Genomic DNA, 20,400 nt, shown 5'->3' on the forward strand with positions numbered 1-20,400 from the left:
TTTTTTTTTTTTTTTTTTTTTTTTTGAGACAAGGTCTCACTGTCACTAAGTTTCAGGCTGGGTTCAAATTTACAATTTTCCTATCTCAGCTTTCAGAGTTCTGGAATTGTAGGCATGTGCCACCATAGCTTGTTTATAATTTACTTTTCTCCTGAGCCCATAGTATGTATATGCCTACTTGTTTGTTTTACACTGTCTTCTTCCCCTAGTAAAACATAACTGTATGAAAGAAAGAGATCAAGAACGTTGTCAGAACCCTGACCAGCGACGGTGCTTCATGCACATCACAGGTGGCTGTTAAAGATTTGTTGAATGAAAAGAGCAAGTATGTTGAAATTCATGGCACATTTATAGAGTTGTCCACCCTCCAGCTCTTGGAACACTTGACAACACCCCTGTTCCTTCCTTCCCAGATTCCTAAGCGTTAGGCTCTCCAGTTCTATTTCAGAAATGTGGAGCTTGAGGTCCCCTTGCCTTACAGATTCCTCTTCCATTGCTGCATATTAGGTGCCATATGCCCCAGTCATAGCAAATTATTTTAGTGCCCTTTCAAGTTTCTATGCCTTTGACCTTGCTCTCCATCGGCAGCATTATCTTACGTTTTTCCCTGGCCACTACCTACACTAATGTCTGACTCACTTTTCTTCTTCCCTTGAGTGGAACCATATTGTTTCGTCTCTGCTAGTTGCCCACTTTCTGTTTCTTGGTGCATTGTATATGCCTGAGTATTTGCTACACCATACCTCAGAGTTATATTTCCGCTCCTTTGCTTCTCATCCATGATCTTCTTGTACGCAGGGGTATGATTTATTTGTATCTTTGAATCCCAGTTCTATCCCAGTGCATCCCATAAAGCAAAGGCTCAAGGAATGTCTGCTGAAAGAAGGTAGCAGTATTGCTGGGTGTGTCTAGATTAAGATGCTTTGAAATGCTTTAAAATTAAGAGTTGCAGGCCGTGGAGCCTTCAATTCCTTAAAGCCAGGATAGAGCTCCTAAGTTGTTCCTTTCTTGCAGCTGAGTGTGTCAAATGAATAGGTTCCAACTTTATGCTGTTCACTCTGGACCTGCAGTGAGTCATGGGAAATCGCTTGTGTGGTTCATCTTGAGGACAGCACTTCACTTGACTCATTTTCAGTGAAGTCAATGGTTTGGCCTTTGGCTAGAGATAAAATCATTCCAGAGGTCTGATTCCAACTGAGGAACTTCAGAATTGAAAGCAGTTGCTCCAGATCTCATGGAAAGATATCCCAGTTAGCCATGTGATATGTCTACCTTTGCTAGTACTAGGATTCTTTTATTTTCATAAAGTCGTTGTACTTAGCATAGGTAGTATGGGCTTCACCTGGAATGGAGACATGGGAAGAAGGAAGTTTGCGCTTCAGAGAAGAGCACGACAGAGTCACGAGTGGTTGGGGGAAGATAGAAAAAGCATACATGCTAGTACCACTCTTGGATCATTTGTTTTCTAGCAAAGGCATATTTGTACACGTCATTAGGGGATCACCATTCTCCCGTGGCATGCCAACTATTTTGTCATATGCCTGTTTCTTTGACTTATTCGAAGTACATTCTCATGTAACTTTTTCCGGAAAGGGTATATTGGAGTTAAATACCTAAATCCTTACACGACAGAGTATTTTTATTTATTTTCAAGGAATGGCTGGAATCAGAATCAGAATTTAGCATTCACTTTCCCTCAGAATGTAGACCCTCACTGTTACTGATTGGGACTTTTCTGACTATATCATTTCTATTTTAGGGCTAGAACCCAGAACATTCTCACTGCATGATATTCCCATTCCCTTTTAAATTTAAAAAAAAATTAAATATTTTTAAATTTTATGATTTTTAAATTGTTTTTTAAATTTTTGAGACAAGGTCTCTCTGACTCACTAACTCAGCTAAATTCAGGCTGAGATCTAACATTTAATCCTTCGGCCTCAGCCTCCCTGAGCACTGGGATTGTAGGCTGTGTTAACATGCCCTGCTTATCCTTTTCTTAAAGAAAGTGACAATCTGAGTATTTTTCATAGTTGGAAGTATAGAGAAAAGATAATTAAGAGATCGAGATATAGTCCGGTGTTCATAACTGACTGATGTTTTCCTGATTTCTTGTTTTGAGTCCTTCCCTTTTCCCCTTCACTATACCCTCTTCCTCAATAGGATTGCATAGGGTAGTGCCTCCTCACTCTTCTGTGCGCCCCTCAATGGCATATTCAGGGTACTTTTCCTTTTGTTTCATTTTTTCAGTATGCTCCTAGTCAATTTCCCTCTTCTGGAATTTGTTAAAAGAAAAAAGACAAAAAAAAATCAAAACAACAAAACTCTCTTGACAACTCTTCCACACACACACACACACACACACACACACACACACAATCTGATGCTTGTTAATATTTTATTTTGAAATCATATTGGAAAATATAAATATAAAAATATAGAAAAATTGTCAAAATAATAGCATCTATGTATGTCTGATACCCAGGATCCCCAATGTTAAAAATATAGTCAGTAATCATGTAAAAATTTAAAAAATAATATTTATACAGTGCCATTAGCTAAATATAAAAATTACATAGGACTGAAGCTTTTCCTCTATTATCTTTTTTTGTCCCAGCATCCAATCCAATCTTAGATGCCAAACCTCCCTTATTATCCTCTGATCTTTAGCAATTCCTTAGTCCTTTTTGTTTTGAATGGCAATGACTTTCAAAGACAAGTGCTTGACAATTTGTTCAGTGGCCTTCAGGTTAAGTTTCCCTGATGTTTTCTCATTATTAGATTTGAGGTTATATATTTTTAACAAGAATACTACAGAATAGAACAGACTTACCTTTCCTAGAACATCATATAGGGAGTATTGTTACTCATGTATCATATCACTGGAGATGTTAAATAGTTTAGGTGATGCCTGCAGTTTTCTTTATTGAGAGTTTCTTTTTTTTAATTTTCTTTGTAACTTCTTAGGGAAGATACATTGGTATATATGAATATCATGTTTCTCCTCAGTGTTCTGCATACTAATTTTAGTATCCATCTATGAATTTTAGCTCTATCAATTACTTATATCTTCAAATGGTGATTTTCTATTCCTTCAATTCTTCTACATAGATTAGCTGATATTTCTCTATAAGGAAGAGATACTTTCTCTCCTCTTTGTTTATTCAGTTATTTATGTATGATACCGTGAGCTCATGGATACTTATTTGATTCTATGGATTCTAACCAAATACTATTATTATGTATTTTGTTCCTAAAATTGTTTTAGTGTTAGCCATTGGAATCTCAATTTCATTAATTCGTATGCCCTACTGACATGTCCTCATCCCTTTGTGAGCATTTTGTTGCTCTCTGAGACCATAAAATGTTGCAGAGTCACTTTGTATTTTTTGTGATGCAGTCCTGAAATCAACCACTTTTCCAAGAATCATTGGAACCTTTGGTTGGAGATTAATATTAGAAAATAATACATTGGCAGTGACTCTGTTCCTTGTGACTGAGGCATCACTATTTTTAGGAAATTTATGATAGGGCATGTATAAATATAAAAGTAACATTATCTCTATGTGCATGTTATAAACTACAAATTCAAAAATATATTTCTACCCAGTTTCCCTAAATATAAGATCTATTTGGAAAGTAATCAGCCTTGAAAAGTAGAAGATTAAAATGCCAGCCCAAGTCAGCCTATCCTTGCTTTACCTGCCATCACTATTTTGCTTGGTGTGTACTCTGTAAGTCAGGTCTTAGTTTAGAGAAACATGATATATTTTCTTTTCCGTGTAATATTGAGAAAGATGAGTACCAAACAGAGATGCACTGTTTGCTATCTTTATGAAGAAAGCCAAATTCTGTAAGAAAATTAAATGAATGTCTCCTGAGGTCAAGGACCTGATTTCAGAAAAATGACACTGTTTTTTCTACTCAGTATTCTAATATATCTTTTAGTCTTTTCGTCCCTTGTCTTGTCCATTTTGTGTCGCTATAAGAGAAACTAGATAATACAGAAGAATGACTTCACTAATGGTTCCAGAGGTCTAAAACTGTAGTGTCGACATCTGGTGGGGGCCTCTGGGCAGTGTCATAATGTAGTGGGAGGGCAAGCGGGCATGCAGAGGATACAGAAAGAGAGAAAGTGGGCCAGTCTCCTCCTTTTCGCAAGACCACACTCCCATGATAATGGCATTAATCCGTTCATAGTCCAATCATCTCTTAGAGGACCCTCCTCTTCATACTACAATGGCAATTACATTTCAATATGTGTTTTATAAAGGATCTTCAAACAGTAGGTGATACTATAATTGTCTTGAATCATTATCAATCTGACATAAATAGAGTGAAGACACTTCCCTGGGCACTCCTGAAATAATTGTCAAACTAAAAAAAGATATATGGAGTTAATTTCATCAGTTTATCAGAGAAGTATTAAATATCAGTAGTAAAAGTCAGTTCAAAATTGAACACTTTTGCCAAAACAAGTATTTGTAGCATAGTAAACATTCATTATATACTTGTTGAATGACCCTCACCAGTGTCACCTTTCCTAAATATCTGCTGCCATTTGGTTCTTCGTGGCATATTTTGCAGCATAGTTTCACACAGCTCTATTCTAATCATGCCCAGCTATATCATTAAACAAACATCTATCACTTAGACACAATTCTAGGTATATATAATTTTTAAAATTAATTAATTAATTAATTTTGGTATGGAGATCAAACGTGGGTCCTTGAGCTTGCAAGGCAGGCAGCAGCACCACTGAGCTAAACCCCGGCCCTTAGTTGTATATATAATTTTAAGTGCAAGTCAATCAGACAATTTTTTTCAAAAATTTCCATCACTTTCTTATTTTCTGGACTGAATTCGATGTATAAGATCAGTCCTGAAAGATGGAGTATTTTGGAAACTTTTGTGAGAATGTAAAACCCATGTGTGTGTGAATTCAGGAATGATCTACATAATAAACTTGCTACTTGCTTTAGACAGAAACCAAATCATTTGTTCCCTAAGAGAGTACATAAGATTAACCAAAGTGTATCCTGATAAAGTATTCTTGATTCATGAAAAGAAAAACTTATTCCAACATCTCAACAATGCACGACCATTTCATTTATCTGAAAAAATAGCTAACTGCTTGTAATATTTTTAACAAAAACTATAAAAGTTGATATCAGTGGGAAGAGAAAAAAATGTCACTCTGTAGACAACATGGTTGTATTAGAGTGTCCTAATTTTATTGAAGAAAAAAAATCAATGAACTTATACATAGTAAATAATTATGGGTTTTTACTTAGTTTCATTGATGTTCTATTCAACTTTCTGTGGTTTTCCCGTTATTTGAAGGACCATCATGGAAATCACTTTCATGTGCATTTATGAGCTTGAAGGATGGAACTTGTATGATAGCAGTAGTTATAAAAATAATGTTTTATTCATTTATATCTCTAGATAGTTCCAATATTTTATTTTCTGCATTCAACAGCTTCCCACTGATGACATGCAATTTAGATTTTTAAAATATGAAGTTGATATAGGATCGTTGTAGAACATTTTGGAAACTCGCAAACAAAAATAATTTACTGCTCAAGGATCACTATTTTAGTACCTTTTTATTTATTTCTCACACACAGTAAACGATCTTACTACTTTTAAATTTCATGATTGTGTGTAGTTTCCTCATTTTATTAAATAGTGCTTCAAATATGAATTTTTATGATGGCATGCTGGTCTTGAAGCCTACTTTAAAGGTTTTAAATTTTTTTATAAAGTTCTGTGGCGAATAGTCATTTTCCATTCTCTCTCTGTCTCTCTGTCTCTCTGTCTCTGTCTCTCTGTCTCTCTGTCCCTCTCTCTCTCTCTCTCTCTCTCACACACACACACACACACACACACACACACACACACACACACACACCTCTCAAACCTAGCCCTGTTGAGCAGGGGTGAGGGAGACCTGAGAGCACGGAGGAGGTCAGTACTGACCCATCTGAGCGGGGCCAGAGAGGGCAGCTGTCATGGATGAGACCGCCACATTCCTGGTGTGTCTGACCTTGGACTCACTTAACATTATAGTCTGGATTCTATTAAGGGAATTTTGTGTTTTTCCTTTGCAAGAGTCACCCCCTACCATGACAAATATTTAAAAATATTTCTTAAAAAGTTGGAAAAGCAAACTTTTTCCCAAAAGAAATTTATAGTTCAAATTTACACCGAGTTCTCACTAACCAGGGCAAGCTAGGTTTTTGCTAAAGCTTCTTCTGTCCTCTGTAAAACATTAGTCACTCCCTAGGAAGAAGCAGAGCTTTTTTTAATTTTTATTTTTTAGGCAGAAGGATAAAACAGCTACAGATGTGCATGTTATATGATGGGCTGTTGAATGTACCTGCAGAGTATTTTTTTTTTAATAGGAAGAAAAACGGTGAGAGAAAAAAGAAGGACTTGGGATGCTAAAATAACAGTGATGCAGCATTAAGGAAATGATAAGTTTTTGGTCTATTCAAATATTATTTTTCCCCTTTTTCTTTATTCTTGGGATGTTCTTGAGATTGTGCCAAATCGTTTTCACTAAGCAATATTAAAGGCATTCGTCATTCCCACATGTGACTGGTTGTCTTTTTTACTCTACAGGACTGTCGTGATGCCTGTGGCCAAAGAGTTTGTTCCAGACATGGTCCTGGTTTCCGCTGGATTTGATGCATTAGAAGGCCACACCCCTCCTCTGGGTGGGTACAAAGTAACAGCAAAGTGTAAGTATTTCTTTCAGGATCTGTAAGGAATGCTATGATCATTCTTTTAGGTCATTAAGATAGGCAATATGTTTTACTTGAGTTAGGTAAAATTTAGTAAGAGGTTTGAAAATGAGTCAGATCATGTTTATTGCTCTGTCAGTTCATACCTCTATGGAAACTGGCCTGTAAGGAAAGGTGAACAGTGTCTTTTGGCAGAATCGATGGGACATGTCAGAACCTTCATAACCTTCAGGAGTCTCTTTCTTCATTAAAGGCAGATGTGATAATCTTCTGCTTAAAGTATGTTAACTGAAAGTCATGAGTCTAGAAAAGCTGCTGGAGCTTTGTAGGAGGAGAATGGAAGTTACTGTTTTTATTCCAGTGTACCTGGGGCTAGCGATAGTTATTTCTGAATAATGATACAGTCTTCCAGGTTTGATTGTAAAAGTATCCTCCCCACTCAAAGGCTCTGTGCTGTCTATGGATAATCCTTGGAGTTGCTGTTGGTCTTCTGTGGTGTTGCAAAGATGAACTTTCCTGCTGTGTTTTTTAGCAGCCACATACCACACAAAGAAATGAAATTCATATTATATTGCATTTGAATAACATGACTCAGTGGAATCTGGCTCAAAATTAGGCTTTTCTTTCTTTTTTTCATGTTAGCAATTTTAATTAAAGTTTTTATGAGAGAACTCTATTCCTGCATCTTTTCAAGTGTTTCTTCCTTATATTTGCCTTTTTCCTTCCTACTTGGTGAGATTTGGCTTTCCATTCCAGGATCTTTCTGTGGTCTTTGTCCAGTCTCAGCCTGGTGAGAACCACCTTGCTGTCTTTTCTTTTAAGAATAATTTCCCTGCTCTGAGTATAAAAGCAAGGCATATGTGTAACCCACGTATACCAATGTATGCTGGTACTAGTAACATAAAGGGGAAATCACACAAAGAGTAGGATCCACTATTGTATATTTTAGGGGAAGTCAAAAAGCAAACAAAGCAAAAACAGTCCAAATAGCTTTAAGTGGGAGAGATGAGTTTGGAACAAGTGTGCTGTATTAATTTGAAAAGAATCAAAGAAACAGCATCATGCCAACCTTTGTTTTTAGTTGGCTTCTCATATGAGAGAGCTTTCTGCACTCTAATTATTCCAGTAACATTGTTAGGTAGTAGCTATTTTTAACATCTGTTATTTACCCAGGGTTCTTGGTGCCTTGTTGTCTATTGAAAACATATTTAAACAGGCAACTACAAAAAGAAAAGAAAAAAACATAACAATGCATAATTTTAGTCAAATTGTATAAGGAGGTGTTTGCTCATATCGAATATCTTTACGCTCCTTCTCTGTTGTTGTTTATGGAATTCAACTCAAATAGAAGTCAGCCTTTCCACTGTAGATAAAACTCATTTGGGGCTAGACTGGTGAATACTTTAGTTTAAATAAAGAAAATAAAATTGTACCCTGAATTAAGAAAAACCCAAACAATACAAAACACATGGAAAGCCAAGACAGAAATCTAGAAAAAAGGTGTTCCTTGCCGTTAAATCTAAGAACATCTCTCAGAAGGGAGCAATGTCAATCTCGGAGGCTTTCTCCTTGCCTACAGGGCAATTTATAACATGCCCATTTGTCTAAACTAGGTAAGGGAATAAATTTTTTTGTTTGTCCATTTTTGGCTGAGTCAAATTCAAATCTCAAATGTCATGTTGGAAGCTAGAATAGACATGTGAAATATGGTTTCTACCCCCTTTAGCTTCAATACTATTTTAACTTTCTAGTACTGTAATAAATCACCCGAGATAATCCACTTATAAAGAAAGGTTTATGTTGGCTCACAGTTTTGAAGGGGACAGTCCATAGTCAGTTGTACTGTTGCTTTTGGGCCAGTAGCACAACACATCATGACAAGGAACATATGGCAGAGCAAAACCCTTTGCTTATGGCCACAGAGTGAAAGAGAGGATGCGAGTGGGGTTCTTCCACCCCCCAGTGGACTATAGATTTTCCACTAGGCCACACTTCTGAAAGGTGCCACCAACTCCCAATAACATCAAGCTGGGGACTCAGCCTTCAACCCAGGGTCTGTGTCTCACCCTGTGGGAGACATTTGTGATTCCGACAATAGCAAGTACATCGTAATGAAGCCCACAGTATTTTCTAACCATTTAGGGAGACTCTGTTGCTTTCTATTCCAGAATAAATTTGAGTATATAAAGTCCTTCCATCTCCCTCCTACTGATAACTGCTTATCTACTTCTTCCAGTGGACATTTTTTCTATTCCAGAGACTGTGTACTTTTATGCCAGGTACCTGTTTCCTAAGAAAAGCAAATGCACATGCATTTTTAGTAATATAATAATTACTCTGTTGTTGAATGTTTGCCATTTAATAAGTAAAAGATATATAATAAGAAGAGAGGGTCTTAGCATCCAAAGAGACTATGGAAAAGTTGGTCCAACCAAGTTCCTCATATACTTCATAGGTGAGAAAACAATTTATTATAATATCTGAAATATCTGGGATTAAAACCAAAAGCCTCATCCTGAATGTGTCGTAAGATGACATTGTGAGAGGCATTCACTGTTTTTTTTCATTAAAGACATAACTATTTAATCAAATGCATAGAAAGTTGGGATCACACTCTAGAGCGACACATTGGTGCCCAACACTTTAATTCCACTATCACGGTCTGAGATACTAAAAACAGAGTCTCACTTCTGGATAACTGTGGGCCTCAGCTCACCAGCATTATTTTCTGGAGAGGCTGTGGTGCTACTGTGTAGAAGCTGGTATTCATGTGCAGCTCTTAGTTATGCCCCAAGTGGCTCACTACTGGCTTTCTTTGTTTGCTTTCTAACCATCTGGAAGATGTATTTGTCTTACTTTGGTCTGAAAGTTCTGGACAGGCAATTAAAATAGGGCTCTCACTGTCTTGTGCCAGAAGTCATTCTCCGTTTGTGGGAATCCCAAAAGGAACTTAGAAATGAGCTAAAAAGTAAGTAGAAGAATACAAAAGCAAATTCCTGTCCTAAACTTTTTCAATTCTTACTAAACTAATTTTTCTCCAAGCAGAATACTTAATGGTTTTAGATTATCACTTTGAGAATACTATCGTCATACATGCTAAAATTCTATTTTTATAGCACATTGAGTCAACCTTTTAAAACAATTTCATTAGATATATCTGAAAGGAAAAGAGACATCAAGTCAAACAAAGTTTTTTGTTTATTTGAAATATCTAATTATATGCCTGATTATGAAAAAAATAAAGGTAAGGTGCTATGACAAGTCTAAGCCCAAACATAGTAGTAACGTCATACATGCTAAAATTCTATTTTTATAGCACATTGAGTCAACCTTTTAAAACAATTTCATTAGATATATCTGAAAGGAAAAGAGACATCAAGTCAAACAAAGTTTTTTGTTTATTTGAAATATCTAATTATATGCCTGATTATGAAAAAAATAAAGGTAAGGTGCTATGACAAGTCTAAGCCCAAACATAGTAGTAATTTAAAACTAAAGGTAATTCATGATTAGTTCTCTCTCTCTCTCTCTCTCTCTCTCTCTCTCACACACACACACACACACACACACACACACACACACACACACACACACACACACACACACACACACATATTGAGACAAGTTCTCACTATGTAGCTCAGGCTGGCCTTAAATTCACTATGTAGCTATGTAGTCTAGCCTGGCCTTGAACTCTTGGTAATCCTCCTGCCTCAGCCTCCCAAGTGCTAGGATTACACGGATGTGCCACCATGCCCAGCTCTTCTTCTTTAATTTCTTTATATATTACATACTTTACTGGGCAACCACAAAAATACTGGAATTGGTTTTGTTAAAGTTTTAAATAAGGTATCTGAATTGCTTATTTAAAATTTGTGCTGTTCTTTCAAATAAAGACCATAATTAAATTGCAACCTGAAAGGAATAAATAGCTTTGTTTGCTGCCTCACACTTTACCTAGAGGTTATCATTTTACCCTTCTAAATGCTCAGGTTCAGATCTAATTGTCTTCACGATACAGTTAAGAATATTGCCACAACAACTAAGAGCCATATTCAAACAATAAAATGGATTGAACATTGATATTGATATTGCAGCATCCCCTGGCTTTATAGTGTTGTTAACTTTTTTAAAAAGGAGGTTTTAGTTCAAATTAAAGTTAGAGCAAAATATTTTTCCTTTCCACGCATGTATATATGCTCTGTTTTTATTTGTGTCATATAATGAATTCCTGTGTGCAAACTGCTTTTATCACATGCACAAGAATTTTTCTTTGGAATCATGCAAAAGTCATCGTGAGATGATAGTGCATCCAGTAAAAAAAAATTGCTTTTATAAACTTATACAACATATTCTTTTAGTTAGTTTACAGTTCTTGAGATAGAAACCATATCCTTCAGAGTATATAGTGTTATTTTGCCAAATAATAGTGGAGAGGTGTCAAATAACTCATCTTAGTGGCTTGAATTACTGTCTTCTCCTTGGTATAAAATGGCTGATTTTTGGTAATCCTCTTCTTTCCCCTCCTTGTGAATGTGTGTGTGGGGGGGCTGTTGAAAGTAGCCACCTGTATAAACGAACTCACACTTGGTTCTGAGTTGCCCTTCGAAAAGTACAAAGATTCTCTCATTAGTTGTCCTCGAAAACTAAGCCTCTAAAAAGCTGAGTACTGATTCAATCAGTGCCAAGAGACAAATACCGTTTAAACATACAAGGCTGTGCTGGTCTGTGTCATCAGTTAATAATGCATGTATGAGCTTCATCCCATGTGCACAACTGTGCAAGGGTTTGCATCACAAAAGGCCCTCTCTCTACACATTTTGTTTATCCACAGAGTCAAATGTAGACTGAACTAGAACTGGATGTATATTTTAGTGAAGTTGATTCTTTTTTGTTCTTTTTCACCAGTGACTCTATACCTTCCTTAAATTGCTCATGGCTCTCCTAAATCTCTGATGTTCTCCTCAGTGTCACACCTTATAAAGAACTTCATCACATTTACTTATGTGTTTTGTTATATGCATGATCATATTTTTTAATTTGAGTGTATTTCAGCATATATGATAGATCTCTTTGGCAGCTGTGTCATTTACTATTATCTCTAATGGGGAAATCTGTGTCTTGTCCTCTGAGAATGAAGAGTGTCTGGGAGTCAGCTAACAGATACATTTCTTGAAGGATCAACCTTAAGCTTTATGTGCTTCTGTTCTTTTAGATTAATCTGAAATCCTTGAGTGAGATCATGCAGCACTGGTCATTCAAAGTGTTGTCCTGTCCACAAAGTGTTACCACTGGTTTAAGCACTCTTCCATATACTTCTATGTTATGTTTCAAGAAACTAGCCCAGGACATGGCACATAATCTACTCTCAATAGAATTGTTTCAAATGATGAAAACTAACATATATATACTCCTGTTCAGTGTTACATGAAATAGAATGTCATTGTTTTGTTTTGTTTTGTTTTGGTACTGGGGATTGAACTCGAGTCCTTGTGCTTGCAAGGCAGGCCACTGAACCACTGAGCTACATCCCTGGCCCTTGTTTTGTTTTTTACTCATTGCTATTTTCCTCATCACTTCTCTTTTGGTTTGGAATTACATATTGATATATCTTTTATTATTTTAATTAACATGTTCTCATGTTTCTGAAAATTGTTTCTGACAGTAGTAACTTTGTTTAATAAAGTCTTCCTTTAATAGAAATAATATTGAAAAGTCTATAAGGATTAATGGGGAAGTTATGATTTTGCCTTGGGCAAAAGTACTGAGTTTTCCCAGTTATTAACACCTGCTAGATTCTAATTCCTAAAATGAACTAATTTCATCCTTTCCTATGCAGAAAAGAAGGAAAGTAGAAGATTATTGAATCCTTTAAATATTATACTTGAAATTTACATGAGGAATTGAAAGAGTACAGAAGGACTTTTTTTTTTGGTCGGACATCTGTGTACAAATTTCAAGCTTGTCTCTTTAACTTTTTAATCAAATTAGTTTTTTAATCAAAGAAATGGCACTGAAATACAGAGATAATATTTATATATATATATAAAACATGGAATAAATGATTAAGTATTCCAAATCAATAGTTTTGAATTTTATTTTTATATCATTTCAACAATGTAAACATTAAATGAAAATATGGGCATTTAAATGAATACATGATATACAACATAAATATTGTAACTTATTTGAAGGTATTTTAGGTTCTTCTTTGACTAAAATAAGAAGATGGCTAGAGATCTTAGGAAACAATGCAGGAGTCTAGGTAAATAGTAAGTGCATTGTCCGTTTAATTAAAAGTCACTTTAGGGCTGGGGATTTAGTTCACTGGTGCTGCACCTGCCTTGTAAGTGCAAGGTCCAAGGTTTGACCCCTGATACTGAAAAAAAAAAAAAAGAGTCAGTTTAGCAGGAGAAATGCATGCATTTCACATTTCTAAATCTATATGTATGATTATTTCACATTTCCTTATCTATATGTATGATTATTTTGTAATACATTCAAGGGCAGCTGTAATAAATATCAATGCTTTCAAAAGAAAATAATTTGTGATTATTTTGTGATGAGGATACCTCAGTCCTTGCTTACCTAAATGCTCTGTATATTTTGGTATATTGAGCTGCACTCTATCCTTGACATTTTTAATAGGCTGACACAGAACAAAGTACCCAGTGAGGTCTGTTTAACAAATGAACTGTAAATATAGTTAAGAATCAGAAATAAATTCAATTAATAAGAAAAACATCTTAAACAACTATAAACAAAGTATCAAAAAATTATTCAAGGCACATTACAAGGACCACTCACCTTGATCAAGTAGGACTTACCCGCAGAATGCAAGGATAGTTTAATACAGGCAAATCATTGAGTGCGATATATCATTTAATAGAATAAAGGATAGAAACTGTATCATCACCTTAATTGATGCAGAAAAGTCATTTAACAAAATTCAACATTCTTTCATAGTAAAAACTCTGAAGAAATTAGATATAAAAGGAATGTACCTCAATTCAATAAAGACCATATATGAAAAGCCCATAGCTAATATCATAGTCATTTGTAAGAAGCCGAAAGCTTTTCCTGGAAGATCAGGAATAAAATAAAGGTGTCTATTTTTTTCACTTGCATTCAGCATAGTAATGAAAGTTCTAACCAGAGCAATTTGACAAGGAAAAAACAAATAAAATGATTCTAAATCAGAAAGAAGTTGAGTTGTCTGTATTTGCAGATACTCTTAGGATCTTATATAAATTAGAGCCAATAAATACAGTTTAAAAGACTTGAATCAATAACATCTCTGTGGAGTAATGTCAAATGATCCCCAAAATATGAAAACAATCCCAAAGTCACATTTTGGGGTTGGGGCTTAAGAAAGACAACAGTTTCTTGAAGGCTATTGTTCTTGACTGAAAAGGAACATTAATTTCATTCTGGTAATTTTATTGTTATTGAATGTAGACTAATAATACTTAGTAAAAATAATTGCATTTTTGGGCTAGAAACTATGCATTGTACTTCTCTTCAGTATATAATTTCATTTTTATTAAATCAGATTATATATCAAATTATATATTATAGTATTATGATATTCTTAGATTTTATTAGTTTGAAATCACTACAGAGATTTCAGCATTTGAATTTTTAATTTTAGAAAAATTAAGTACCTTGCTCACATTATAGAGCTGAAGTATAAAAAAAAACACAATCTGAGCTCATGTTTTCTATCTCCCTTCATATACTCTCCAGTAGTTTAGTGGAATACTAAAAATATCCAAGTAAATAAGTAGCATTTTTAGTTACCATAGATATGCTGAATTGTAAAAATACAGAAAATGAAATAATATTTTCCCAACAATGAGTTTCTCATTTAAAAAAATTTTCAAAATAAAAAGTAAGCAGAGCTTTTCTACTATTTTACCAATTAGCAGGCCATCTTCCCTGTTTTTCATAGAGAATTTTGTGCAAGCACCAGTCAGGGGGTCTTCCGCTCAACCTTGTGGCATACCAGCACGTTACTTTGTTAGATTCTTGGGCAAGTACATGGCCTCCTGCAGAGTTAGAGTGGGAGAGCAGATTTGCATGACATTTACAAATTTATGCAACATAATTCACTTATATATATTTAATCGCTAACATAAATAAGAAATGTAACTAGTTAAGAATGAAACAATGCCAGCATATAAGAAGTAATGTTTCTTAAATTGGGGGGTGATTTTATTTCTAAATGACAATCAAAAGATTCATTCAAGCAAATGAGTGTTCCATGTTGTACTATTACCTTTCCTTCATTTTTTCACTCAATTGCCTGTTTCCTTTCCACCATATGACAACTCAGAAACCAAACTGTTGAAGAATACTTTCCATCTGCAGTGTTTAGTTACTGATGTCATATAACAATCCTTAGGCTAGGATGACTACTGCTTAAATTTGAAGAGCAAAATTACTATAAATATACCATAACTAAGGCCAGATCAACATTTCTTATGAAAAGAAAATATATAAGCAGAGTTTGCCCTGCAGGAGGATGCCAGCTGCAGTTGTACATTAAACACTGTACTGCATTTCATTAATTCTAAAATGTATTTCTTCATATTTTAACATGTCTCAAATTGGGATGCTGCTTGCACTTGGTGGCATTCCATTATTAGTTAGATTGACCATGTTTTCTTGTTTCAATAGTGGTATATAAAATAATGGTCACAATTATTTTTTAATTGATGGCATCTTAGACTCATAATATTTTACTTTTTGAGATTTTTTTTAAGTCCCCACCAAATGCTATAATTATAGCTGAAATTTCCATTTTATGTTTTCTTTCCAGACTTCTAGTGATTGAAATCCCAAGAAAGCATAAATTTAAATTAACAAAACAAATAACCACAAATTGCTTTTCTTTGGTCTGAAACTTCCATGACCATAGGCTCTTGTTCCTTATTACAATGATTATTGTAAGTAAAATGATTGCTAATTCATTTCACAAATCAAATCAGCACAAAGAAGAATTAGTCAAATCTATTAAGTAATGTCATAGGTTGGCACCAATAGTGTAAGTGAATGAGCCACCGCTGTGTGACCAAGAATTGTTTACCAGAATCTGTGTAGCTGATAAAGTAGTCAAGGAAATTATGAAGAATGAGTATGTTCCTTGTACTGGAGGGAAGTTCTCCTTGCACTGTTATTCTCACAGGACAGAGAGTCACTATGGACTAATGCAGTGGTCTCTGAGCTAACAGGTATCAGCATTTGCTAGGAGACTTACTCAGTATGCTGGGCCCACCCCAGAATGTCTTTTTAGTAAGTCTGGAGAAGCCTACCACTTACATTTCGAAGTTCCCAGGCATTGCTGCAACTCTAGGACTAGAATTCATAGTTTGAGAACAACTCACTTTGAGAAAGAAATGACCAATTTGGATTTGGAGTTGACCGAGCCACAAGTTGGGTCCAGTTGGTGAACAATTCTTATTTTTGTATCGTGTTGTTCGTATCTGCCGTACCTAAAATGTGTCTGTGTTAGTTAAATTTAAGGCCATCATGAGTATCAAATGAAGTAATAGATTTGATAAAATGCTTTGCAAGACGTGACACTGTGCAGAGGCATCAGTGACACTGTATAAATTAAATTTTGGAATCCTAGTTTGTATACAAGCTATCTCCAGAATTCATATGTCAAAGTATTTTTATAATCTCATATGATAATTAACACAGTATATTAAAATATTTAACTCATTTAAATATTTTAGAATCTTTGAAATATTTAATTACTTTTGTTGCACTCTATAAGGATACAGGTAGGATTCCACATAACTTTTTCTCTCCCAGCTCCTTTTCAACAAAACCTCTAGCCTTATCCCATGTGACACAGGGCTCATAGCCAGCCACATACAAGTCACCAGGGATGTCAGTGATTCTTGTGCAGTCATCTCTTAGGATTACTGAAATGCTAGTTACTTAGCCTCCACTGTCCAATATTTCCTCCAGGTATTTCAAACCAAGAGCCACTTCCATGAACTCCCTGTGTTCTTTTGGCTCACATAACACAAAGTGTTCCTTGGTAGAGTTCTATAAACCCTGTCTGATCCCTTGTAGAAAGAGCTCTGTAGAAATCGGTTCTCTCTTGAGCTCAGAATTTTCAATACACAGTGTGAAAAGCAACGATTGAAACATATAATTGCCTTCCAAGCTATCAACATGCAAGACTTTGCTCTTTCTCATCTTACAAAATGTCAGGTAAAGAAGCTGAGAAGTCAGACAGTAAAGAGAACACAACCTAAAGGCCAGGAAGGCTGATGTGAGAGACAGGATTAAAAAGGGTAACCTCCAGGCTAACATGCCCAAGAAGGAAAAGCTTCACTGCAGCCCAAACCCAGCCTTCCCAGAGCAATTGGCAGATAATCTTTATTGGGTACATATTCCAGAAAGACCATGCACAGGAGGAAGTACTAAATCCAGGATTGCAAAGAATTTTTGAAAAAGGTTCTTGTTATTAGGAAGTGACCAGAATCTAGTACTTAGGTCACAAAATGCCTGGAGATTGTCTTCTTGAAGCTATTCCTTGGAAATCACAATGCCACATAAACCTGTCAGCTTGTGCGAAATTGTGAGTTATAGTATGGCTTCATGCCATGTTGGTTCTACTAATTGGGTGCTACAGAGGCAAGAGTAGTTTTCTGAAGCAACTGTGCAGTGGGTTATGACATGTGATCAGGATCCCTTTCCCGCAGTCGAGTTACTTTGTGCCGAACACATCCGAAATTTGTTATTGCCACCTCCACAAAACTTGATATCATTAATGTAAAATCCTGAAGTGCCTCACTGATATTTACTTATGTTAGGAACCTGAGAAAACTCAAACAACAGCAAGAAGAGATCTTCCACACACAGATGAAATGCAAAGTTACAGAGCAGTGCAAATTTGATCAGGAAACTGTAGACTTAAAGAAAAGGTGGCATATATATACAACGGAGTACCAGTCAGCATACAGAAGCATAAATTTGAATAATTTGTAGGAAAATGGATGGATCTTGAGCCCCTAATACTATGTGACATAAATCAGATACAGAGGGTTCACTATCACACGGTTTCTCGTGACAAACTCAAACTATAAATAATTTAAAGAATAAAATAAAAGAGATGATAGGAAACAGGATGTAGAATTTGTGACAATGCAAAGGGAATCTTGGGAAGGGGGAAAAGGAGTGGTAAGGATAGGAGATGTAACAATGATTAAGATATGATCAAGATTATATATATTAATTGCCCAAGGTGAATGCAATTATTAGGTATTGTGAACATATAACAATAAAAAATTACCAAAAACCAAAGCTATTACTCAGTCCCAGGGCGACATCTGCTATGTTTCTGCTCAAACAAATGGAATTCATCCTCACAAACTGATGTTCTAAATGTGTTACCCAAAACCTGAATTACTGACACATTTAAAAACCAAGTAAAATGCAAGAGTTTGTTGAAAGAATCATCTTCATCCCGTGTCCCACCTTCATTCTACCCTAGGTCACAGAACCAGCTCTATTAGAACTTGTAGCATCCAACCAGAGTTATGTGCTCTTATTTCTCTTTTCCTGTCATCTCTTCAGATTTTTAAGGGAGGATTTTTCAATCAAAGGGAGTCACCTATAACTACGTGTTTATTTTAATAGTGCAAGAGAAACAAATGCCTAAGGCTGTGAAGTTTTCAAGTCCTCGCTTTGATTACTGCATGTTTTGGAATGAATCTCTCAGACACTATATGACAGTCAGTCCAGCTAGCCATGTACAAATGTAGGTAGTACAGGCTAATGACAGTCGGGCATATAGCAGGCTTCTTCACTTCAGAAACATTTCCATAAACATCTTGAAGATTTTTATATAGAATAAAAGTGATTTTTATAAGAATAAATGTGAAGGAACATTTCTTAATGGTTAGAATTATACCACATCCATGTTGATCAGTTACCTTTTTCAAAGCAGATTTTTAAAAAATTATAATGTAATGAAACTTACTACAGTATATCATAAAAGTATTTATTTCTGAGTCATAATATAGAAAGTTATCATTGATAGTGCTGATCCAAACTTTGAAGATAGAAAATGAAAAGATAAAAGAATAGGGAGAGGTAATATTGGAAAGACAAAGGTAACCCCAGGGAGTCCAGATAATACTCCAAGACAGTGCACTAAGGATTTGATCTTTTTTGGCCAACTCTTACATAACGCTAACCTTGCAGGATATTTTGGCGAGTTTCTCTGATCTAGGATTCATAGCACATATTTGTGTACTATATTAAATCCATCAGTCTTGTTTAGAATCCCTTATTTCTGATTTAAAATGAATTGCCAGCTCTGTTCATTTATTTGTAGTTTTCTGAATGTAATATAAACAGTCTTCTCAGATGTTATTTTTAGTGAAAAATTTCTCCCCCAGCCTTGTCCTTCCTGTTTTAGGGTAATTACCTAAATGTAGCACACAGTAGAGTCCCTAAAACTACTTTATTGCCCAAGTAGCCAGCAGAGGGAATCATTTATTAAATGGAGCTAATTTCAGTAACTGACAGGCACACGAAGTGCCTAAAGAAAACAGGAGTTTCAGGCTACTTGGGATGGTTCCAGGAAGGTCGTCTACTTTAAAAGCTGCATTTTATTAAGGATCTGTGATGGTTATTGGAACTTTTCCTGTTGTTTTACTCAGTAGTCTCCGGGGGACTATTTGGCACTAGGGTGCAAAATGAGATCAGCAATTAGGGAAAGACACGACTGCAGACACTTGAAGAGTAAATCATTGAGTACCAGACTTAACAGCTCCTAAGTACCAGGCCAAAGTAACAGGCTAAGGATGCTGGTGAGTCTGGCTTCCTATACTTTAGTTTGCCTGAGCACTTAGCCCCAGGTCACTGGTGTCTTCTGAACCTAAAAGGTCTCTGGGTGAGGACCATTCCCTCCAGGCATGGGTGGACAGCGTCTAGCGGACCTGGTAACTCACCCCCAGACAGGTGAAGAAAAATATTGAAAAGAAAAATGAGTAATATCTTACTTGCAACCCGAATCGCAGTTTTCGTCTCTGGTTTTCCGTTTACTCCTGTGTAACAGTCAAGAAGAAAATGGAAAGGAGTAAGAGGAAATGGTGAGCATTGGAGGAGAGTATGACAAAAATACTAACTAGGAAGTAGTAGACCACTGTCTCATTCAGTCCTCATTCAGAGGCTTAGTATCTCTTGAAAAAAAATTAATATCTCCACTCCTCACTTGGAAAATGAATTATTTAGGCCAACTAATACGGTGGTTCTGAATTTTCTATCTAGAGTAGCAATAGCTACAAGCATTAAGTAAATACATATAACCTATCGTAAGCACATTATAATTCTTATTTCATCTTTAAGACAAGTGGTATTAAGTATGATCCCCACCTTATAGATGAGGAAACTGAAGCAAAAGTAAGATAAACCATCAATTTTATGAAAGAGCTAGAGCTAAACTTCTGGCTTCGTGGCTGGCAGAATTTATCATCTATTTATATTTATGTCAAGAAGTGACCCTGAAAACAAGGAGAAATACTTTCTCTCTCTGCTATTTGCACTATTTTGCCTCTGTTGTTGAATAACATTTTGTTCAGAGAGAGCATATGTTCACCTGGACGAACTTGGGCCCTGCCCTGCA

At 35.6% G+C, this 20,400-nt stretch overlaps 1 protein-coding gene across 1 annotated transcript in view; it reads left to right on the top strand.

Moving 5' to 3' along the window:
- The window catches only part of Hdac9 (histone deacetylase 9), a 924,083-nt gene that overhangs the window by 798,911 nt on the left and 104,772 nt on the right, over positions 1-20,400 (top strand). Inside the window, exon 26 of the mRNA XM_033757109.1 lies at positions 6,628-6,746. Coding sequence (XP_033613000.1) covers positions 6,628-6,746 — 119 coding nt within the window. The remainder of the gene's footprint in view (positions 1-6,627; positions 6,747-20,400) is intronic.

The sequence above is a fragment of the Fukomys damarensis genome, unplaced genomic scaffold (assembly GCF_012274545.1).
Source record: "Fukomys damarensis isolate Sample0158 unplaced genomic scaffold, DMR_v1.0_HiC HiC_scaffold_4, whole genome shotgun sequence".
Lineage (NCBI taxonomy): Eukaryota > Metazoa > Chordata > Mammalia > Rodentia > Bathyergidae > Fukomys > Fukomys damarensis.